The 18966-nt window shown below is 38.1% G+C and overlaps 1 protein-coding gene across 2 annotated transcripts in view; it reads right to left on the bottom strand.

Moving 5' to 3' along the window:
- The window catches only part of LOC143851549 (putative protein S-acyltransferase 23), a 65906-nt gene that overhangs the window by 34737 nt on the left and 12203 nt on the right, over positions 1–18966 (bottom strand). The window contains exons 4-7 of one of the 2 annotated variants that reach the window (XM_077361012.1): positions 9767–9846; positions 8749–8912; positions 2251–2389; positions 2050–2149 (exon numbers count right to left, since the gene is read on the bottom strand). In XM_077361012.1, the coding sequence (XP_077217127.1) occupies positions 2050–2149; positions 2251–2389; positions 8749–8912; positions 9767–9846 (483 nt within the window). The remainder of the gene's footprint in view (positions 1–2049; positions 2150–2250; positions 2390–8748; positions 8913–9766; positions 9847–18966) is intronic. The other variant, XM_077361013.1, reaches the window with a different exon arrangement.

The following is an 18966-nucleotide window of genomic DNA, read 5'->3' as shown; positions in this document are numbered from 1 at the left end:
CGATGGTTTCCCAATCGATGGTTATCTTCGCTTGGTGTTGTACCACTTCGCCGATGTTCAATGTGTGCACCTTTGGTGTGGATTTTTGTTCGATGGATCGCTACTATTTCCCTACCGAGGTGCTTCTGTTCGATCCTTCGTGGATTGCAACTTTATTCGCTAGGCTCTCATTCAGGGAAGGCTCTGTTCTGTTCGCTTTCGCCGTAGTGCTGCTTCAGGGGGAGATGTTCCTTTTTTGTGGCCGTTGATCTAGACGATTGTACTCTCATGATGGCCGTTATCTTTTATTATGCTTTTATTATGTATCCACCACACCAGCTTGAGCAGTGTTATACATAGATATAGTGTATGAGCTTATTGAACTTTTTGTTATCTTTAGTTGTTCGTTGTTATCTTTAGTTGTTCGTTGTAGTTTCTTTGTAGCAAGCTGGAGTTCCATAGTATATACAATCCAACTTGAGGGGGAGTGTTGAATAATGTATTAGGGCAGTTTAAATACTTGTAGTAGTTAGGGGTATTGTAGTCATTGTACACATGATGCCCTATTTGGACCTATATATACATCATTTATATGAGGAGCTCCCAAGTGGAGTCTCTTCATCATTCTCTCCTCTTCTTCTTCCTCTCTCTAACCCTAATCTCATTTCTAACAACCCCCATTTACAAACACACATAATAACTAAAGTAAACAAGACATACCACATGTTAGACGTATATGTAAGGCTAAGGGCATTTTGGTCATTGTAGTTATCTCTTTTATATAAATATAAGTGTGAGGGGGAGCTTGTCTCCAACTCATTCATTCTTCTCCATCTTTCTCTCAACATCTCCAGCCCAGCTCTATTGTGATAATAGAGCTGCCATTCACATTGTTACCAATCCTGTATTTCTTGAGAGGACCAAGCATATTGAAGTTGATTGCCACTTCATTCGCCAGAGGATACAGAAGGGCGAAGGTCATGTTGCCTTCACTCGATCTATAGATCAGCTAGCAGATGTATTTACCAAGCCTTTAAGTAAAGCTAAGCTCAATGACATTTGTAACAAGATAGGAATGTATGATGTCTACATTCCAGCTTGAGAGGGACTGTTAGATGTATATGTAAGACTAACGGCATTTTGGTCATTGTACTTATCTCTTTTATATAAACATAAGTATGAGGGGGAGCTTGTCTCCAACTCATTCATTCTTCTCCATCTCTTTCTCTCAACACTACTAACATTGACAAAGAACCCAACTGCCAAGATCATAATGTTTGCAAATCCTTGTTTAAAGTATGTGTAAGGAAAAGTCAATTTTCATTGTACTTACCAAGTCCAAAATAATGTCACGCACTTACTGTTAACAGTAAAAAGTTTCCAGTTGAAGGGGTAGATAAAGGCAGCAGAGTAAACATTATAATCAAATGAAAAACATTGGAAGTATTTGCACTAACTTGCACGGGCATAGTTACGACTGACAAGTGTCAAAATCCAACATAGGTGACTGTGGTGTGTCACTAGGACTCATGGACATGTGATCATATTTTCCATCAATTTTAAAAGGTCAGTATAATTCTACAACAATTGAATTATAATATACATAATGGGATGTAGAATGGATTATATAAATCTAACGTCATATTTTTCATATTGTAGAATGGATTATACAAATATAATGTTATATTCTTCACATAGGAGAATGGATTATAGAGATCTAATGTTATATTTACAAATAAGAGCTTCTCTGTTGAGAAGGGTAGAAAATGAGTGAATTAATATAAAGCACAAAACAGAAAGAGAAAAAATAACTGAAAAAATAATTTCAAAGTGTTGCACTGAAATCCATGGAGTTTCCTGATGTCGACACGTGCATAAGTGGTAACAAGCAGTTGTCCTAATATCCATGGGATTCACATTATTTTCATGAAGACGGTTCCATTTACCATTTTGCACAATGTAAAGAACAAAGACATCCTAATATACATTTGATTTTTTTTCCTAAAGGACCTACTCTGCAAAGCAACTATCATTAGGCAACCACGAATTTTTAGAAACCTCAAAGTGTACCTGCTACATCTATAGAACATTATAAGTGTACCAACTGAAAGAGAAACAGCAGTCCATCCCCAAAGTCCAACAACAGCAGTGACCTTTGTAAAAGTAGGCGCTAGCAAAAGTTTTAGGGAAGTTAGTAATTTGATCTCGTAAATCATCAATAAGATCACCACATACTTGTTGAAGAATATTTTCAACACCGAAGTAACTCACCTGCAAGAACTGTGTTGATGAAAAGAATCGTTACAATGATCATAACAAAAAACAGAATAGGAGCATATCCTATCTTTCCAATCCACCCAATGCAAACTTTCTCTTCACAGTAATTGACATGTATCCTCTTTGCATTTGACTAAACACAACAGAACATGCAGTTTAATTGTTAGTAGAAGCTCGTAATGGTGTTAGGAAATATGATACGTGTCTAATGCAATAATATAAGATTGGTTATTGCTAGCTGCAACAAACCAAATTCAAATAAATGAAGACTATACTATTGAGAATTCCAAAAGCTGTAAAAGTTTATCTTACTGATACATACACCACTTGTTTTTGACGCTTTTGTTGACCACAAACTAATCACAGCCTCAATGTATATTGTTTCGAAAAGGCTCTCATGTGCAGTTACGAGGATGAGTCCAAACTATACCAGGTGCTAGTCTTTTAACAACCTTAGATCGTTACATCGACAAAAAGTGAAAAAACCTTTAGATAATTATCTTATCACTCAAAAAAAAACCTTAGATAATTAGTGTCCCTGTGATACCCAAAAGAGATCAATCATCAGTTAGAATGACATGTAACTTGATTGCTACAGTCTAGGTCAGCTAACACATTAATGATCTGTTAAGCAGAAAAAAGGACCGTAAGTCCTCACTAAGAAACTATGTTAACAAATCTTACTCACACATTTTCTTGTCCAAGCACAATCTTTGTGTCTGATTACAAGCACTTGAGCTTTTGTCGAAGTAGTATCTGTAACCATATTAGAACCCTATCACCGCCCACAACCCAAGCACCAAGCCATCTAATGCCATCATCATGTAATGAACCTTGAATGCTTGCAAGGCCCTAAATTCCCAGCGGCTACCATTAAATTTTAACTTTTTAACTATCTTGTACTCGTATCTTTGAAAGTTAAAACAACACACCACATTTCAGTATTCCTTTCATCACCATGCAGCCACTTTCAAACCTATATACATCAAAAGAACTTACTTTTATCATCATGAAATACACTTCAAGTGCTTGCAAGGCCCCACTTCACCTCTTGTTACCTTGCATTCATATCTTTGAAACAACATGGGACCCACATTACTGATTTTTCCACCACCACCGCCGAGCTGGTCATAATTCTAATTAACACCCACAGCACCAAAACATCATATGTTATGATAATGAAAGGGATTTTGAACATTTGCAAGGCAAAAAAGAAAAGATCATATGCGGCTACCATTAAAATTTAACTTCTCACTACCTTTCAGTCACACCTTAACAAAGCATTGCCACAATTATTTTTTCCACCATCGCCTCATTCCCATCAACCTTGCATATGACCAAACAATCTTATTGTTATCATCATGCCTGTGCACCCCTCAGATGCTTGCATGGCCTGGTTCCACCTGAGCCTACCATTAAATTCAACTTTTAACCATTTGCATCACGTCTTTGGAACAATTCTTACCACATATCAGTAATTTATAAACTACTATCCTGGTCCTACTGAACCCCCACAACAGTACGCTAAACCATCTTACAGATATCAACATGAAATGCACCTCGAGTACTTGAAGGACCAAATTCCCTGACTAATTGCAAATTATCATCCTGCAGTCAGCTCTTTGGAGCAACACATACCACACATTTTTTTTAATCCACAATCCTGCTCCAATTGATTTCCACAGTACCAACCACCTTCTCTCCAACTCTCAGACTTACTTCAAACCAACAAGATTTATTTTTTCCTGTTTTCTTTCTCCACCCCAGTGGAGTATCCTTTCCTTCCTACCAATAACTTAGCAAATGGAGGCACCGATATTCAACTAGGTCAGGGTATTATTACAGATGCGGAAGAGACAGTAGACTCCCTCTTTGGTTTGCAGTGCATCTAGCAGCCTTTTTTACCCCCGACCGCAATCGTATACTCTCAATCTCCTCACGTGATGTAGCATCCTCAATATTTGATGGGAAACCCTCCAACATCCCCCTAATGTTGACTCAATATATTGTAGAGGTGCAACTTGGCTCGGGTCGGGTTGGGTTGATCTTTTGCTAAAAAATAAATTGGAATCAATCCAAACCTGACCCGATTTTATGGTACAATCTCAACCCGAATTCCCAAAATCTGACCTGAGTTGCACGCCTAACAAATTGTACTTTCCATGGCTTTTTGGCCTGTAATGTCTCCAATTAAAGAAGAGCTGTCAACTAACTTGTGCTTGCAAGATCAATTTTCAATACAAAATTGTATCATAGATTTTTTATTTTTTATTTTGAATGATCGCCAATTTTATTGCAAAAACGGACCGAGATGGTCGAAATAGACAAGAAAAAACAAGGAAGAGCGGAAAGAAGGAGCAAGAACCAAAAAACAAAAAACAATGGGGAAGGTAGCAAAACATAGCCAAAGCTTCTTTCAACACCCCTTCTCTAGCGAGGCTATCCACCACCTTCTTGGCCGATCGACGAACATCATTGAACACGAATGAAGACGATCCCACCCAATCTGACATCTCATCAAAGAATCTATCAAATCTCCAGGGATGCCTTTGAGAACCTTGTAGCCACCTTATCACATTCAGTGAATCCCCTTCTACCACCACGTCTTCCACTCTATCTCTTGCCAATAACTTTAAACCATGATGAACAGCACGTACCTCAGCCTCATCCGCCTCCCCAATAGGACCTGCAAAAGCCCAAATCACTACCCCTAAATCATTTCTCAAGACCCCTCCAATTCCAGCCGAACCGGGATTACCCAAACTCAAACCATCGAAGTTAAACTTTAAAAAACCAAGAGTGAGTGTGTGTGTGTGTGTGTGTGTGTGTGCGTGCGTGCGTGCGCGTGTGTGTGTGTGTGTGTGGGGGGGGGGGGGGGGGGGGGCGCACTCTTTAAGTATTTTTTGCTTATTTTGTACGCTCCAACACACCTCTGTCCATCCTTCCCATAAGTCATAGGCTAAAATAAATCTAAAGCATGAGAGAGATTTCACCTATGAGGAAAGTGATTGTGGCTTGAGTGCAAAAACACATGGGTCCCACATTTTTTGTGGTGATCGAAACCATTCATTTGCAAGGCCCCATCATAGATAGGGTGTGTACCAAAAATCAGGTCCATTGGATCATCCTAACCCCTCCAAAAGTGAGGGCAAAATGCAGATTTGTGGACAAACAGTGTCTGTCCATTTTGCCCTCCACTTTTGGATGGGTTAGGATGATCCTATGGTGCTAATTTTTGGTACACACCCTATCCATGTAAGGGCCTTTCAAATTAATGCCTTGGATCATCCTAACAATGCGGGCCCACATGAGTTTTGTGCACTCGAGAGCATATAAGCTATATGCGCTCGAGCGCACAATCACTTTCCTCATATATATGTATATATATATATATATATATATATATATATATATATATATATATATATATATATAGGAATTTGCTAGGGTCCATCGCATAAGGCATTTCGTGGATGGGCTGTTGCATGCAAGAGCAGCCACACGGGCTCATTTTTCAGTAGATTTTGTCTTCATTCGTGAGGTGGCTGCTCTCACAGCACCAGCTCGATAGCAGATCCCATGTGTGTGGATAGATAGATAGATAGATAGATGGGGAAAGTGTTTCTGATCGATTGACCAAATAAGCTATCTGGTCAATCGACCAGATACACATGCTTATTCATCGTTTAACACGTGGGTCACACTTTCGCTTTAAGAAAAATACGAACTAAGGCAACTTGTGTTATCTCTACGAATGGCGAAAAATATCGAGAAACCCCTTCTGTTACCAGAAACCTTGAGCGAGAAAACAGATTCTCCCATCCGATGGGCGCTGAAAGATATTGAGAAACCCCTTCTGTACACCATCGTTTTTGCCTAAAACCCTAACCCTAACCTTCCTCATCGAAATCCCCGCAGAACCGCACAAGCCCTAAGATTCTTAGGCTCATTTTGGAAATCGAACCAAAGCTGCATCACTGGACTCCCCCCCACCCCCCCCTCAGAAAAAAAGGTACTAGCTTCTAATCCTTCCAGATGTGGTTTAGGGTTTTAGTTTTGTCCTTTTAGGCTTTTTTCCCTTTTAATACTTTTCTTCATTTATTAATGGAGTTTCAAGCCTTTCTTGAGCAAGAAAATTGCATAATAAATGCATAGTAATCTCTCTCTCTCTCTCTCTCTCTCTCTCTCTCTCTCTCTCTCTCATGTTGTTGTTCTATTGGATTTTGCAATTGTTTCTTTTCAGTGGTCAAAATCATGTAAAATTCGGTGGAAATATTTCGGTTGCTCTTAAATTTATGTGGAAATCTTGTAAATTTCAGTGGAAATCTTGTAAATAGGTTGTAAGCAAGGATTTAAATTTCGTTCTCGGTCTCGGACATAGCCGAAACTGAAATTTTGGCTGAAATACAGTAAAAAAAAACAAATTTCATTAATGTTCTGAAATTTCGGAAAAAAAAAAAGTTAAAAAATCACATTTTCCTGAAATTTCGGCCAACATTACCGAAATTTCGGATTTTGGTGATCTACATTACCGAAATTTTGGATTTTGGTGATCTCGGTTTCAGCCCCAACCGAATCCAAAATTCCGGTATTTCGGCTGAAATTTAAAACCATGGTTGTAGCCGGAATTTCGCCAAAATTTCGACGAAATATTGTAAATTTCCTATTCAATGTGAATTTCGTTTCGACTTCAACCGAAACCGACACATTTCGACTGAAACTTTAACACACTTTGAGTTATGGTTTAAACAAGTCGCAAAGAAAAGTATAAGTGGAAACATAGTCTTTAAGTCATTACAGGTTATTTAAGTCCAAAAGTGCCAGGTTCTTGTTTAGGGTTTTGGATCTTTCTAGTTCCCTTTTTTTATTATATACGCAGCCTAAGGGCACTTTTCTTTATGCTGTGCAATGATGTATTGAAGAAAGAGTTGAAGCTTTTTCTCTCGTGTAGATGTGACGCCTTTTTTGACGTGTGATGCTCCATATCAAGTCAGTTTATATCCCTAATCTCTTATCTTTTTTACCTTCTCCTCCTCTCCTTCCCCCCTCATCCTCCCGGATGGGATTAAAAGCCGACATCTCCCCCCCCCCCCCCCCCCCCCCACACCCCGGGGTAAATTCAGAGTTTAATTACAATATTTTAGGTTTTCTAAAGTTCTGATCCTTAAAAGGCTGGTGATGATCCCCCTCCTCTAGAGCTTAAGATCTTAACAGTTAACACAACTAACTCTGTCTTCCAAACTTGTCAAGTGGACATTGAGGGTGATGAATAGGTTCTTTTAATATACGCAGCCTAACGGCACTTTTCTTTATGCTATGCAATGATGTATTGAAGAAAGAGTTGAAGTTCTGTCTTGTGTAGATGTGATGCCTTTTTTGAAGTGTGATGCTCCATATCAAGTCAGTTTCTATCCCTAATCTCTTATCTTTCTTTCTTTTATCTTCTCCTCCTCTCCTTCCCCCCTTATCCTCTCGGTTGGGCTTTTAACTCTCAGTTGGGATTAAAAGCCGAACCCCCCCAATCCCCCGGGGGGGAGGGGGGGTAAATTCAGAGTGTAATTACAATATTTTAGGTTGGGGTAAATTCAGAGTGTAATTACAATATTTTAGGTTTTCTAGAGCTCCAATCCTTAAAAGGCTGGTGATGATCCCCCTCCTCTAGCTTAAGATCTTAAATGTTAACACAACTAACTTTGTCTTCCAAACTTGTCAAGTGGACATTGAGGTGATGAATAGGTTCTTTTATTTTATTTTATTTTGAAATGAAGGAATAGGTTCTTTTATTTTCTTTTTTTCTTTTTTTTGAAATGGATGAATAGGTTCTTTTATAGAACCACTACTTGACAACTATCAACGATGGCTTTTATTTGAACTGTGTCAAACCACTGATAAATGGAAAGAGTCACAAAGGACTGGAAGGGCAAAACCCAGACGGACAGACCCAATTACAGCCAAAAGACAAGCATAGTTCTATATGTTGACGGAAATCGACTCAAATTGATTGACATGTTTTCCATTCCCACCAAAACAAAATACTTTCCGTCGACATACATAAATTTTATAACAAGTCAGTTATATCGACCAAAATGCTAACACCTTAGAATGTAAATTATAAAACTTTATTCAGCATGTCTAAATTTCAACCACAATACATATAGAAGCTTGGGTTTCACATAGTTTTCAAAAAAAAAAAAAAGATGCTTGGGTTTCACATATTTGCTTAGTAAGTGTTTATTACATGTTTTTCTTAGCAAACTAATCTAATTTTGGTTCCTTGCCTCAAGATACGAGAAATATTGAAATGTACCATGTTCTGCACAGTCCCTAGTTTCCGAAATTAAACACATTCTTCCATTATATATGTTGTTGAAGGGAAACTGGAATGAGTAGATTATAGATTCAATTGTCACATTAGGTTATCCAGCGGCCACTTAAATATCAAAAGTGGAATTTAGTATTAATGAGAACAATAACAACTCCAAAAGTACGTACAAGGAAAAAAGCGACATGCCGATGACCTTTATCAGAAGCTAGTTGCGATGGAGTAAACCCAGCATTATCTTTAACCATTAATTCTTGCTTTGTGCCTGCATGTACAAGAATAGTGCATGCCTCCACATTCCCACTTATTGCAGCCCAATGCAACGGAGTACAACCTAAACCCATGTGAACTTAAACATGATTAGTAGCTGAAAATCAATTCCTTTACCAAACTAACATAAAGAATTTTTAAATTCTATATCAATTTAATATTGAAAATCTTTCTCTTTTTCTGTGTAATTTCCTATATTTTGGCTATATCAAGCAATGTATATTTTTTCTCAAAACGACAGGCACCAAAGAAATTATACCAAGATATCAACATTAATATTTTGATATATAGATAATAAATTTTCCAAGGCTGTTCACAATGAGATTGAAACCTAGTTCCTCACACATACTAAAAGAGTACTAAGGCCTATGGATTCATAGCCATTCAAAAAAAGGCATCTGGTTTCATTTAGTGGTATTAAAGAAATTATACCAAGATACCAACATTAATATTTTGATATATAGATAATAAATTTTTCAAGGCTGTTCACAATGAGACTGAAACCTAGTTCCTCACATGGTTTAAAATTTCAGTTTCGGTAACCGTTTCGGACCCCACCGAAAACCGAAATTTCGTAATTTGGTTCGAAATTCCGGACAGAAATTCCAAAATTCCGAAATTTCGGTCCGAAATTTAAAACCATGGTTCCTCACAGATACTAAAAGAGTATTAAGGCCTGTGGATTCATAGCCATTCAAAAAAAGGCCTGTGGTTTCATTTAGTGGTATTAGAAGTACGACAAGTTTGTTATATGTTCATATTGTTCTTTGACAAATGATCTTATAAGATCATGCACTTAATCAAAATCCGATAAAATACTATAAGCTCATGCACTCAAGAAAAATCAAATAGAAGTTAATTGTGACTAAAATAGACTCGTAATACAAAAGCTCTAGAGAGAAGGGCTAGTAAGTATACCATCTTTATCTTGTCTCCCTTGGTATGCATCCCTAAACAAAAGTAACCTTATAGTATCTGCGAAGCCTTTATAAGCAGCCCTGGTCAACAGCATTACATGTTTAGCAAGACTAACAACAAAATCAAAATGTCCATAGCTGAATAATACACATTTTCAAATTTGTTGATATGTCATGCTCTACTAGAGAAAGATATTCTTCCAGACATAAAATCAAATTCCTGCAAGTTCAGAATATTGTCCAAGTATGTTTCAAACATAAAATAAAATTCCTCCAATTTCAGACTGTCATCCAAGTATGCCCCAAGCATAAAATAAAATTCTGCCAAGTTCAGACTATTATCTTAGTATGTCATCTTCCAGGATTTTGCAATGGTAAAGAAAATCAAAATCATGGGAACAGAAAACAAGAGTGGTAATACTTCAATCTTTCCATGAAAGTATACAACATATCATTTAGCAAAACATACAAAACTCTATATTTATAATTATAGCAAGGTATCAGAGCTCTGGTCCAAATCAAAATCAGAACCCTAGGATGACATATCGAGGGTTTCCTTTTTCCAGGAGTTGAGGATGAAGATAGGGTGAAAATCGAAGGTGTAATTTTCCCTTTATTCCAAGTTATCTATATCTTCTTTAGATGAGATCCTTTTTGAAGTATGGAAGATGGATCAAGCAATTTTCAGAGGTTAACCGTAGGATAATCACTTCCATGAGAAGTAGTAACAATGGCCACCTAGGATTGATAATTACTACGGCTAAACTCAATGGAAAAAACTATTTGGAGTGGCCACAATCCGCTAGATTGTTTATTGGTAGCCGGAAGAAGTTGGGTTACATAACAAGAAAGGTTAAAGAGCGGATCCATCCCATGATGAGTAGGAAAGTGAGAACCTTACAGTTATGGCTTGGCTTTTACATCCCAAGGAGTTTCAGGCAACTATTGCCTAAACTACCCTCACATGTTATTCAACACTCCCCCTCAAGCTAGGGTGTATATAGTATGGAACTCCAGCTTGCTACAAAGAAACTACAACAAACAACTAAAATAACAAAAAAGTACAATAATCTCATACATACATCCAGCTTAATATAACACTCATCAAGCTAGTGTGGTGAATACATAATGAAAAACATAAAAAACAAGACAACGGCCACCATGTGACTACAATCGTCGAGATCGGAGGCCACAAAAAAGCTGACTTGTGGACACGGACACGAAGTGTCGGACACGACAAACCCCTAAAATTTAGAAACGGGGGAACACGTCTAAAGTAGAAAGTATATATAATCTTGATTTGTGTATATAGATTTGTGTGCTAAGTTTCGACACGAATATGGGGTGTCTGACATGGCTAACCCCTAAAAATCTAGAAATAGTGGCACGTCCATACACGTACATACATCTAAAGTTACCTACACTTCTAGCAGACATTTAAAAGTGTCAAAAAGAATGTCGACGCGTGTGGACACGGGTGTCATGTCGGACACGACACGACACGTGTGCCAACAATAAATTCAAAGTGTCGACCAAATCATAGCAAAAAAGGAACAGCTCCCCTGAAGCAGCACTACGGCAAGAGCGATCAGAACAGGGCCTCCCCCAAAATGAGAGCTCGATGAATAAATCTACAAACCATGAACGATCAAATAGAGACACCTCGACAAGGAAATAGAAACGGTCATTCAAGCAAAACACAAAAGGGCACACCAAAGGTGCGCACTGCGAACAACAACGAAATAGCACCAGCTGCCAGAGATGTCAGCTGAGTAGCACAGCGCCAAGAGAAGAACCACCGGAAAGGTGATCGGAACCAACCAACGACGGGGGACACCGCCGTCTGTAGAGATAAGGTCGACGGCAGGACATCGTCGCCCATAGTTGTCAAACTCTTACGAGTCATACGAGTATACACTCGAGTTGAGTCGAGTCGCATGGGTGACTCGCCTCTATTGAAGACTCTTACGAGTTTTCCGGTGACTCTTACGAGTCGCTGCGAGTCGAGTCGAAAAAACTAAGACTCTTACGAGTCAAGTAAAGTTGTTGGGCTTGGGCTTTCTTGTTTTGATGGTTGAAAACTTGGAAGTTGGAACTTAGAACTCAATTATTATTTTTTGAATGGTAGGAAATTGCATTAAATGCGAAAAAAGGCCGAGGAGGTCTATACAAATAAACAGAAAGAAAATGAAAAGAGAAAGACAAGAACAAGTTCATGTCAAGGAGGAACGAAGTCAAATAGCACAACTCTCTCCCTAGAGACACCGTCTCTAGCTAAATTGTCCACCATATAATTAGCTAACAGCCTAAAATGATGGAAAGAAATTGATGCATCCCCCACCCTATCTTGGATCTCATCGAAGAAAGAGGCAAATCTCCGAGGGAAGGAATGAGAGAGTCATTAAGCCACCTTATCACATTTAGCAAGTCTCCTTCACCTTATTCAAATCTTCATTCTCAAGATACCTTATTCCTTGGTACATAGCACACACTTCAGCTTCATTAGCGTCTGCGCCAATGGGACCCGCAAAAGCCCATTTGATAGCTCCAAATCCATCCCTCAAGACTCCCCCGTTTCTGGTAGGGCCATGGTTCCCCATGCTAGACCCGTCAAAGTTTAGCTTCAAAAAATCATATGCGAGAGGCTCCCAGTCTTGGACAATCTTGGGTTCTTGGCCTGACCACCACAAATCTCTTCCCAACCATATCATAAATCATGGGTGGATACAAATCTAAAGCAAGGAAGGGTTTCCCCCATGATTAAATTCCAATCATAACTAAATTATTTTTGTGCATGCAAGTTACAAGCATATAGTTATTTATATGTTTGGCTTAGTGCTTATATTTTTTAGTTTTTACATGCTTCATCTTTTGATATATTATGATATTTTTTTTCAACTAAATTTATGTTCTTGTCAAAAACTCTTACGAGTCACGAGTCGAGTCGAGTCGAGTCAAGAGTCATAAAATTAAGAAATCGAGTCACGAGTTGACAACTATGTCGACTCCTGAAGATAAGAAGAAAAGAAAGAAGAAGATAATCAACCAATGATGGGGACACCATCATCTGGAAACAAGGTCGAAGGCATGAACATCGTCGCTTGAAGATAACCAACCAACGATGGAAAAACCATCGTCTGGTGACAAGTTCGATGGGGAAACCATCGCCTGAAGAGAACTAACCAACGATGGAGAAACCATCGTCTAGAGACAAGGTCGCAAGGTTTTACATTTCGACCGAAATCTGAAATTTCGATTTGAAATATCGAGGTAAACTCGAAGCGTTACAAAATTTTGACCCAAATTTCGGTCCGAAATTTATGGAATATCACCAAAAAAATTTGGATTTTATTCATTATTTAATATTTCCCAAAATTTTGGTAATTTCGGATGAAATTTTTTCCATTATAAAATATTACTTTATTTGATTTTGTTAGATTTCGTCTGAAAATTTGAAATTTCGGCTAAAATTTCGGTTTCAATGGGGACCGAAACGCATTCCGAAACCGAAATTTGAAACCTTGCAAGGTCGACGGCATGAACATCGTCGCATGAAGAAAACACCAACCAACGACGGTGGAAAGCACGTCGTCCGGGGCAGATAAGGCTTAAAGCAACACTAATGACTAGGCATATAGTCGGAGAATAATACCTTTTTAAAAAAAATATATATAGTCGGAGAATAATGCATAAAACTAAGCCAAGAACACGACGAGGAAACAACGAACAAGGCGAAGGACAACTGACAATGCGAAAAAGGAGAAACCAAACAACTGAAGAATGGTGAAACCAAACAATTGAAGAATGGTAAAATACATCAAAGAGAAGACAACATGAAGAAGGACGGAGAACAAAATCACCAACAATACTCCCCCTCGGACGAGACTACATGAGCCCGGGGACAACAAGACAAGAAAACAAGACAACACTCCCTCAAGAAGACAATACTAAGACAATAAAAGAAAAGACAACACCAACAACTACATGATAACACTAACAAAGAAGAACTACATGACAACACTCCCCTCAAGTTGAAGGCCGGATACCTTCAACTTGCAAAGAAAAGAAGACTTCCACGACACCAAATCTCTCTCGGACATTTCATCGAACACTTGGGTGCACCTTGGAGATGAAGACAAAGGCCAAAAAAAATATAGAAAAGAGAAAATAAAGGATTTGGAGTGGAGGTTGGGGTATAGGAAAGGATTTGGGGGTAGATCTAAGCAAAGATAAACCTATATAGAAGCCAAAAAAAAAATAGAAAAGAGAAACTATGGGATTTGGAGTTGCGATTTGGGGTTTTGGGTGGAAGGCCATAGAGGCCAAAAAAATATAGAAAAGAGAAAACAGAGGGATACAGTGGAGATTTGGGATTCAAAAGTGAAAGAAAGGAAGGAATAAGGGATTTAGGGTTTTTGGTGGAGATTTAGGGATTTAGGGTTTTGGATGGAGGGAATAAAAAAGAGAAAGATAGGATTTGGGGAATAGGATTTGAATGGAGGTTTAGGGAGAGAGGTGACGGCAAGGAGTGTGGGAGGATGAGAGATTTAGCTTCTTTTTTGTTCTTTTTTTGTTTGGGATTGAGTAATAGATGGGAGACAGAGACTAGAGGTGTGGTTGATGCGCAAAATAGAAAATGGGGTGGCGGAAAAAAAAGGTAGGAAAAATAGGAGAAGAGAAACTTGTGAGCAAATGAACAATTCGCTATTGCACAAAAAATAGAAGGGGATCGAGAGAGATTTTCGAGAGGTTCCCAAAAGAAAAATCTCTCTCTCTCTCTCTCTCTCTCTCTCTCTCTCTCTCTCTCTCTCTCTCTCTCTCTCTCTCTCTCACGGCAAAGAGGGTTTGCAAGCAAGAAATTGGGGGTGCGAGTAGAGAGAAGCGAGAGAGATTTTCAGGATTGGAAGAGAAAATAGGGTTTGCCAAAATCCAAACAAAAAAAAAGGAGAAATAGAGAGACTGGCGTGAAAGAGAGATGGAGATGGAGAAAATTCTTCTTGTTTCTTTCTTCCCTAGGATCTTTGCTCTGATACCATGTTAGAAATGGAGTTAGGGTTAGAGAGAGGAAGAAGAAGAGTGAAGATGACAGAGAGTCTCCACTAGGGTAGAGGTAATGCCTAAACTATCCTTACATGTTATTCAACATCGTTTACTATTCCATGGCATTTCAGTTACAGTAATTAACATACATGGCTGAGATGAGAAATGAATGATGCTTAACATAGAATTTATTATATAGGTAATGAATCTCTTTATATGGGTTTACCATAACTAATGCAATGGATTGTGTCTATTTTGTTGGACGGAAGCATACTGGAACTTGATTTCCTAATTCTTCGAGGGTGTACTTTCTAGTTCTAGTGTCGTAAAAATTTCACCATTACTTGACACTCCAATGCTTGAATTTATTGTGTTGATATTCATCACTCTGAAATACACCTTTAGATTGGTTTTCGATAAAATTAAATGTTGGAACACTGATTATATTCCTTGCCTTTTCCATTAGGGACTTTGATGAACCATTTCATTTGAATAGAGCTGTATAGTTTATCGGGCCACTAAAAACAACTGAATGTGGGGGTAGGATATGATAGGAGGTATCATCAGAGACGCTTGAGGTACGATACGAGCAGTATTCACTGGAATGATTGGGAGGAAAGGGTCTAATGAAGCAGAAGCAATGACAATGTGACATGGGATTAAGATTCTCACTAAGATAATGCGGATACCTATTATTATTATTATTATTACCAAAAAAGGACTTTTTTTCCTGAAATATCGGGTCAGAGGGGGGTGTTTTCGAAATGACCAAAGGGTAAATCGTACTGACATTTGCCACCTGAGGATCGAAATGCCCTTATGGCTTATTAAAGTCATCTTCAACCATCATTTAACTTTTTCTTTACGTTTTACACAAGTGATATGGTTGCCCCCTTTTTGCTTGGGACAGCCCCCTCTAGTGTATTTATGAATTCTCTTTTACACTATATGTAGTTGTCCCAAGTAAAAATAGGGGGTGAATATATCATTTCACTTTTTCTTTACGTATTGCATTGGGAAGTGATATATCCGCCCTCTTTTTTGCCTGGGACAACCCCCACTAGTATATTTATGAATTCTCTTTTACACTATAGGGGTTGTCCCAAGTAAAAATAGGGGGGCGAATATATCATTTCACTTTAACTTTATGTTTTGCACTGGGAAGTGATATATTCGCCCCATTTTTTACTCGGGAAAACCCCCTCTAGTGGATTTATGGATTCTCCTTTACACTATAGGGTGTCATTCGAGGGGCGAATATATTATTTCCCTCTTTACGGTCGGAAGTGATTTATTCGCCCCCTTTTTCACTTAGAACAGCCCCCTCTAGTATATTTATTGTTTTGTGCCATTTTGAACCACTATCAGACCCTCTGAACCACTAATTTATCATTTTGTGCCAGTTTGAACCACTATTGGACCCTATGAACCACTATTCTCTTGCATCAACTAGTACAACTATTCGAGTTGTAAAACCACAATTAGACCCATTTGAACCACTATTGGTCCCTTTGAACCACTAATTTATCATTTTGTGCCAGTTTGAACCACTATTGGACCCTCTAAACCACTATTCTCTTGCATCAAACAATTTGAACCACTCTTTAGACAGTTGAACCAATATTTAGACAATTTAACCACTATTTGGAGCCATTGAACCACTATTAGACATATTCAGACAGTTTGAACTACTATTAAGATAGTTTGAACCAATATTTAGACAGTTGAACCACTGTTTGGAGCCTCTGAACCACTATTAGACCTATTCAAATAGTTTGAACCACTATTTAGACAGTTGAAGTGTTGAACAAATATTTCGACCCTATGAACCATTATTAGACATAGTCAGACAGTTTGAACCACAAGTTAGTTTGAACCACTATCTGGAGCCTCCGAACCACTATTAGACCTCTTTAGACAGTGGTTCAGAGGCTCCAAATAATGGTTCAAACTAACTAAATAATGGTTCAAACTGTCTGAATAGGTCTAATAGTGGTTTAGAAGCTCCAAACAGTGGTTCAACTGTCTAAATATTAGTTCAAACAATCTAAATATTGGTTCAAACTGTCTGAATAGGTCTAATAGTGGTTCAAAGGCTACAAATAGTGGTTCAACTGTCTAAATAGTGGTTCAAACTGCCTGAATAGGTCTAAGAGTGGTTCAGAGGCTATAAAAAGTGGTTCAAAGTAACTAAATAGAGGTTCAATTGTCTAAATAGTGGTTCAAACTATCTGAATAGGTCTAATAGTGGTTCAGAGGGTCTAAATAGTGGTTCAATTGTCTGAATAGTGGTTCAAACTAACTGAATAGTGGTTCATAAGCTCCAAATAGTGATTCAGAGGGATAACAACCTATAGTTTAAAAGAGAATTCATAAATACACTAGATGGGGCCATCCCAAGTAAAAGAGGGGGCAAATATATCACTTCCTAGTGTAAAACATAAAGTAAAAGTGAAATGATATATCAGCCCCTTATTTTTTACTTGGGACAGCCCCCCCGTAATGTAAAAAGAGAATTCATAAATACACTAGAGGGAGTTGTCCAAGCAAAAAGGGGGCGAATATATCACTTCCCGGTGTAAACGTAAAGAAAAAGTGAAATGATATATTTGCCCCGTATTTTTTACTTGGGACAGCCCCCTATTGTGTAAAAGAGAAATCATAAATATACTAGAGGGGGCTGTCCCAAGTAAAAAAGGGTGATGGTATATCACTTCATGTGTAAAATGTAAAGCAAAAGTGAAATATCCGTTGAAGATGACTTTAATAAGCCATAAGAGCAAACCGTACCTTTTACCCTCTTTTGGTCATTTAGAAAACACCCCCTCTGACACGATATTTCAGGAAAAAAGTCCATTTTCTTGTCATTTTCCATTATTATTATTATTATTATTTTCCATTCTTATTATTATTAGGGAAGTGATATACCCGCCCCTTTTGATTACATGGGACACCCAGGGCCAGCGCACAATCAGCCCCATTGAATCCTTCTGACCTGAAGTACATCAGCCCCTCTGTTGTCATTGATACACTGCTGCTGGGTGTCCCAAGTAATCAAAAGGGGCAGATATATCACTTCCCTTATTATTATTATTATTATTATTTGAAAGAGACACTTAATGTAATAAGAAGGATGTGTGCTGGTCATGGCTTTCCATCGCAGCTAGCAGATATTTTTGAACGGGCATCGGACCTAAAAGTAGAGATTCAAGTGATTTTCTGCCATGTTGGAAGAAATACAAATGCAGAAGGTGATCTTTTAGCACATAGTGGAATAATAAGGATGCTTTAGTCATCAGAATCCTTTTCCAATGGAAGATTAGCAACCCACCTAAACTGTTTCCGTCTTGTAGCCTTGTTTTTCTTTGATCATCTTGATCAGGTTTTCTGCTTCTTATAGATAAAATTTATCGTTACCATTAAAAAAAAAACGAGCTGAAGATGTCCCATTTTCAGTAGTGTTTGAAACTAAAAAAGCGGTCTCAGAAGTTGAGTAAAGGAGCTATTCGATGGTTTCAATTTTTGTAAAAATTTTCTTGGTTTTTTTTTCGGTGAAAGGTGGCGTTTAAAATCAGCAAGATTCTAATAAAGGCCATTCAAGGGCATTTGCCTGTGATGTGAAGGTTTTTTCAAGAAGATGACAAAATTTATTAGAAAACATAGTGTAAGTTTGTGCAGACAAAAGAAAAAGAAGAAAAGAGGAAAAGAAAGAAGATTTGAGATCTTGAGGCAGAAAGAGATTAGGTAACAGAACCTACATGACTGAATTTTGACCTACATCTAGACGGCCTTAAAACTCAATGAGGACTCAATAAAGTCACTGAGTCAATGCAACTACAGCAAAATAGTACAGCTGATATAGAGGAACCAGGTTTTATAAAAACCCAAAGAAACTTGATCAAGCACTCCGAAAACACAATTGAATGTTCAAAAAATGCAAAATAAGCTTTTCAAACCCAAAAATAAAATTCATCACTTGATAGTCGATAGTTTTCGAGTGGACTAGGATATGCCTTTGAGTTTGACTCAAGTTTCGAGTCTTCAAAACTTGCAATACATGGATATAAATAGTTGGCTTTGCATAGATTTAGCTAGATTGCCATAGAGACCTAAACTCGAGATTTTATCTGCATGGGATGGGGTAAGGTTGGTTTCAGACAA

The sequence above is a fragment of the Tasmannia lanceolata genome, unplaced genomic scaffold, assembly GCF_043159265.1.
Source record: "Tasmannia lanceolata isolate RefF3 unplaced genomic scaffold, GAP_Taslan_0.1 ptg000018l, whole genome shotgun sequence".
NCBI lineage: Eukaryota > Viridiplantae > Streptophyta > Magnoliopsida > Canellales > Winteraceae > Tasmannia > Tasmannia lanceolata.
The sequence above is the reverse complement of the archived record's forward strand: the minus strand, read 5'-3'. Positions and strand labels throughout refer to the sequence as shown.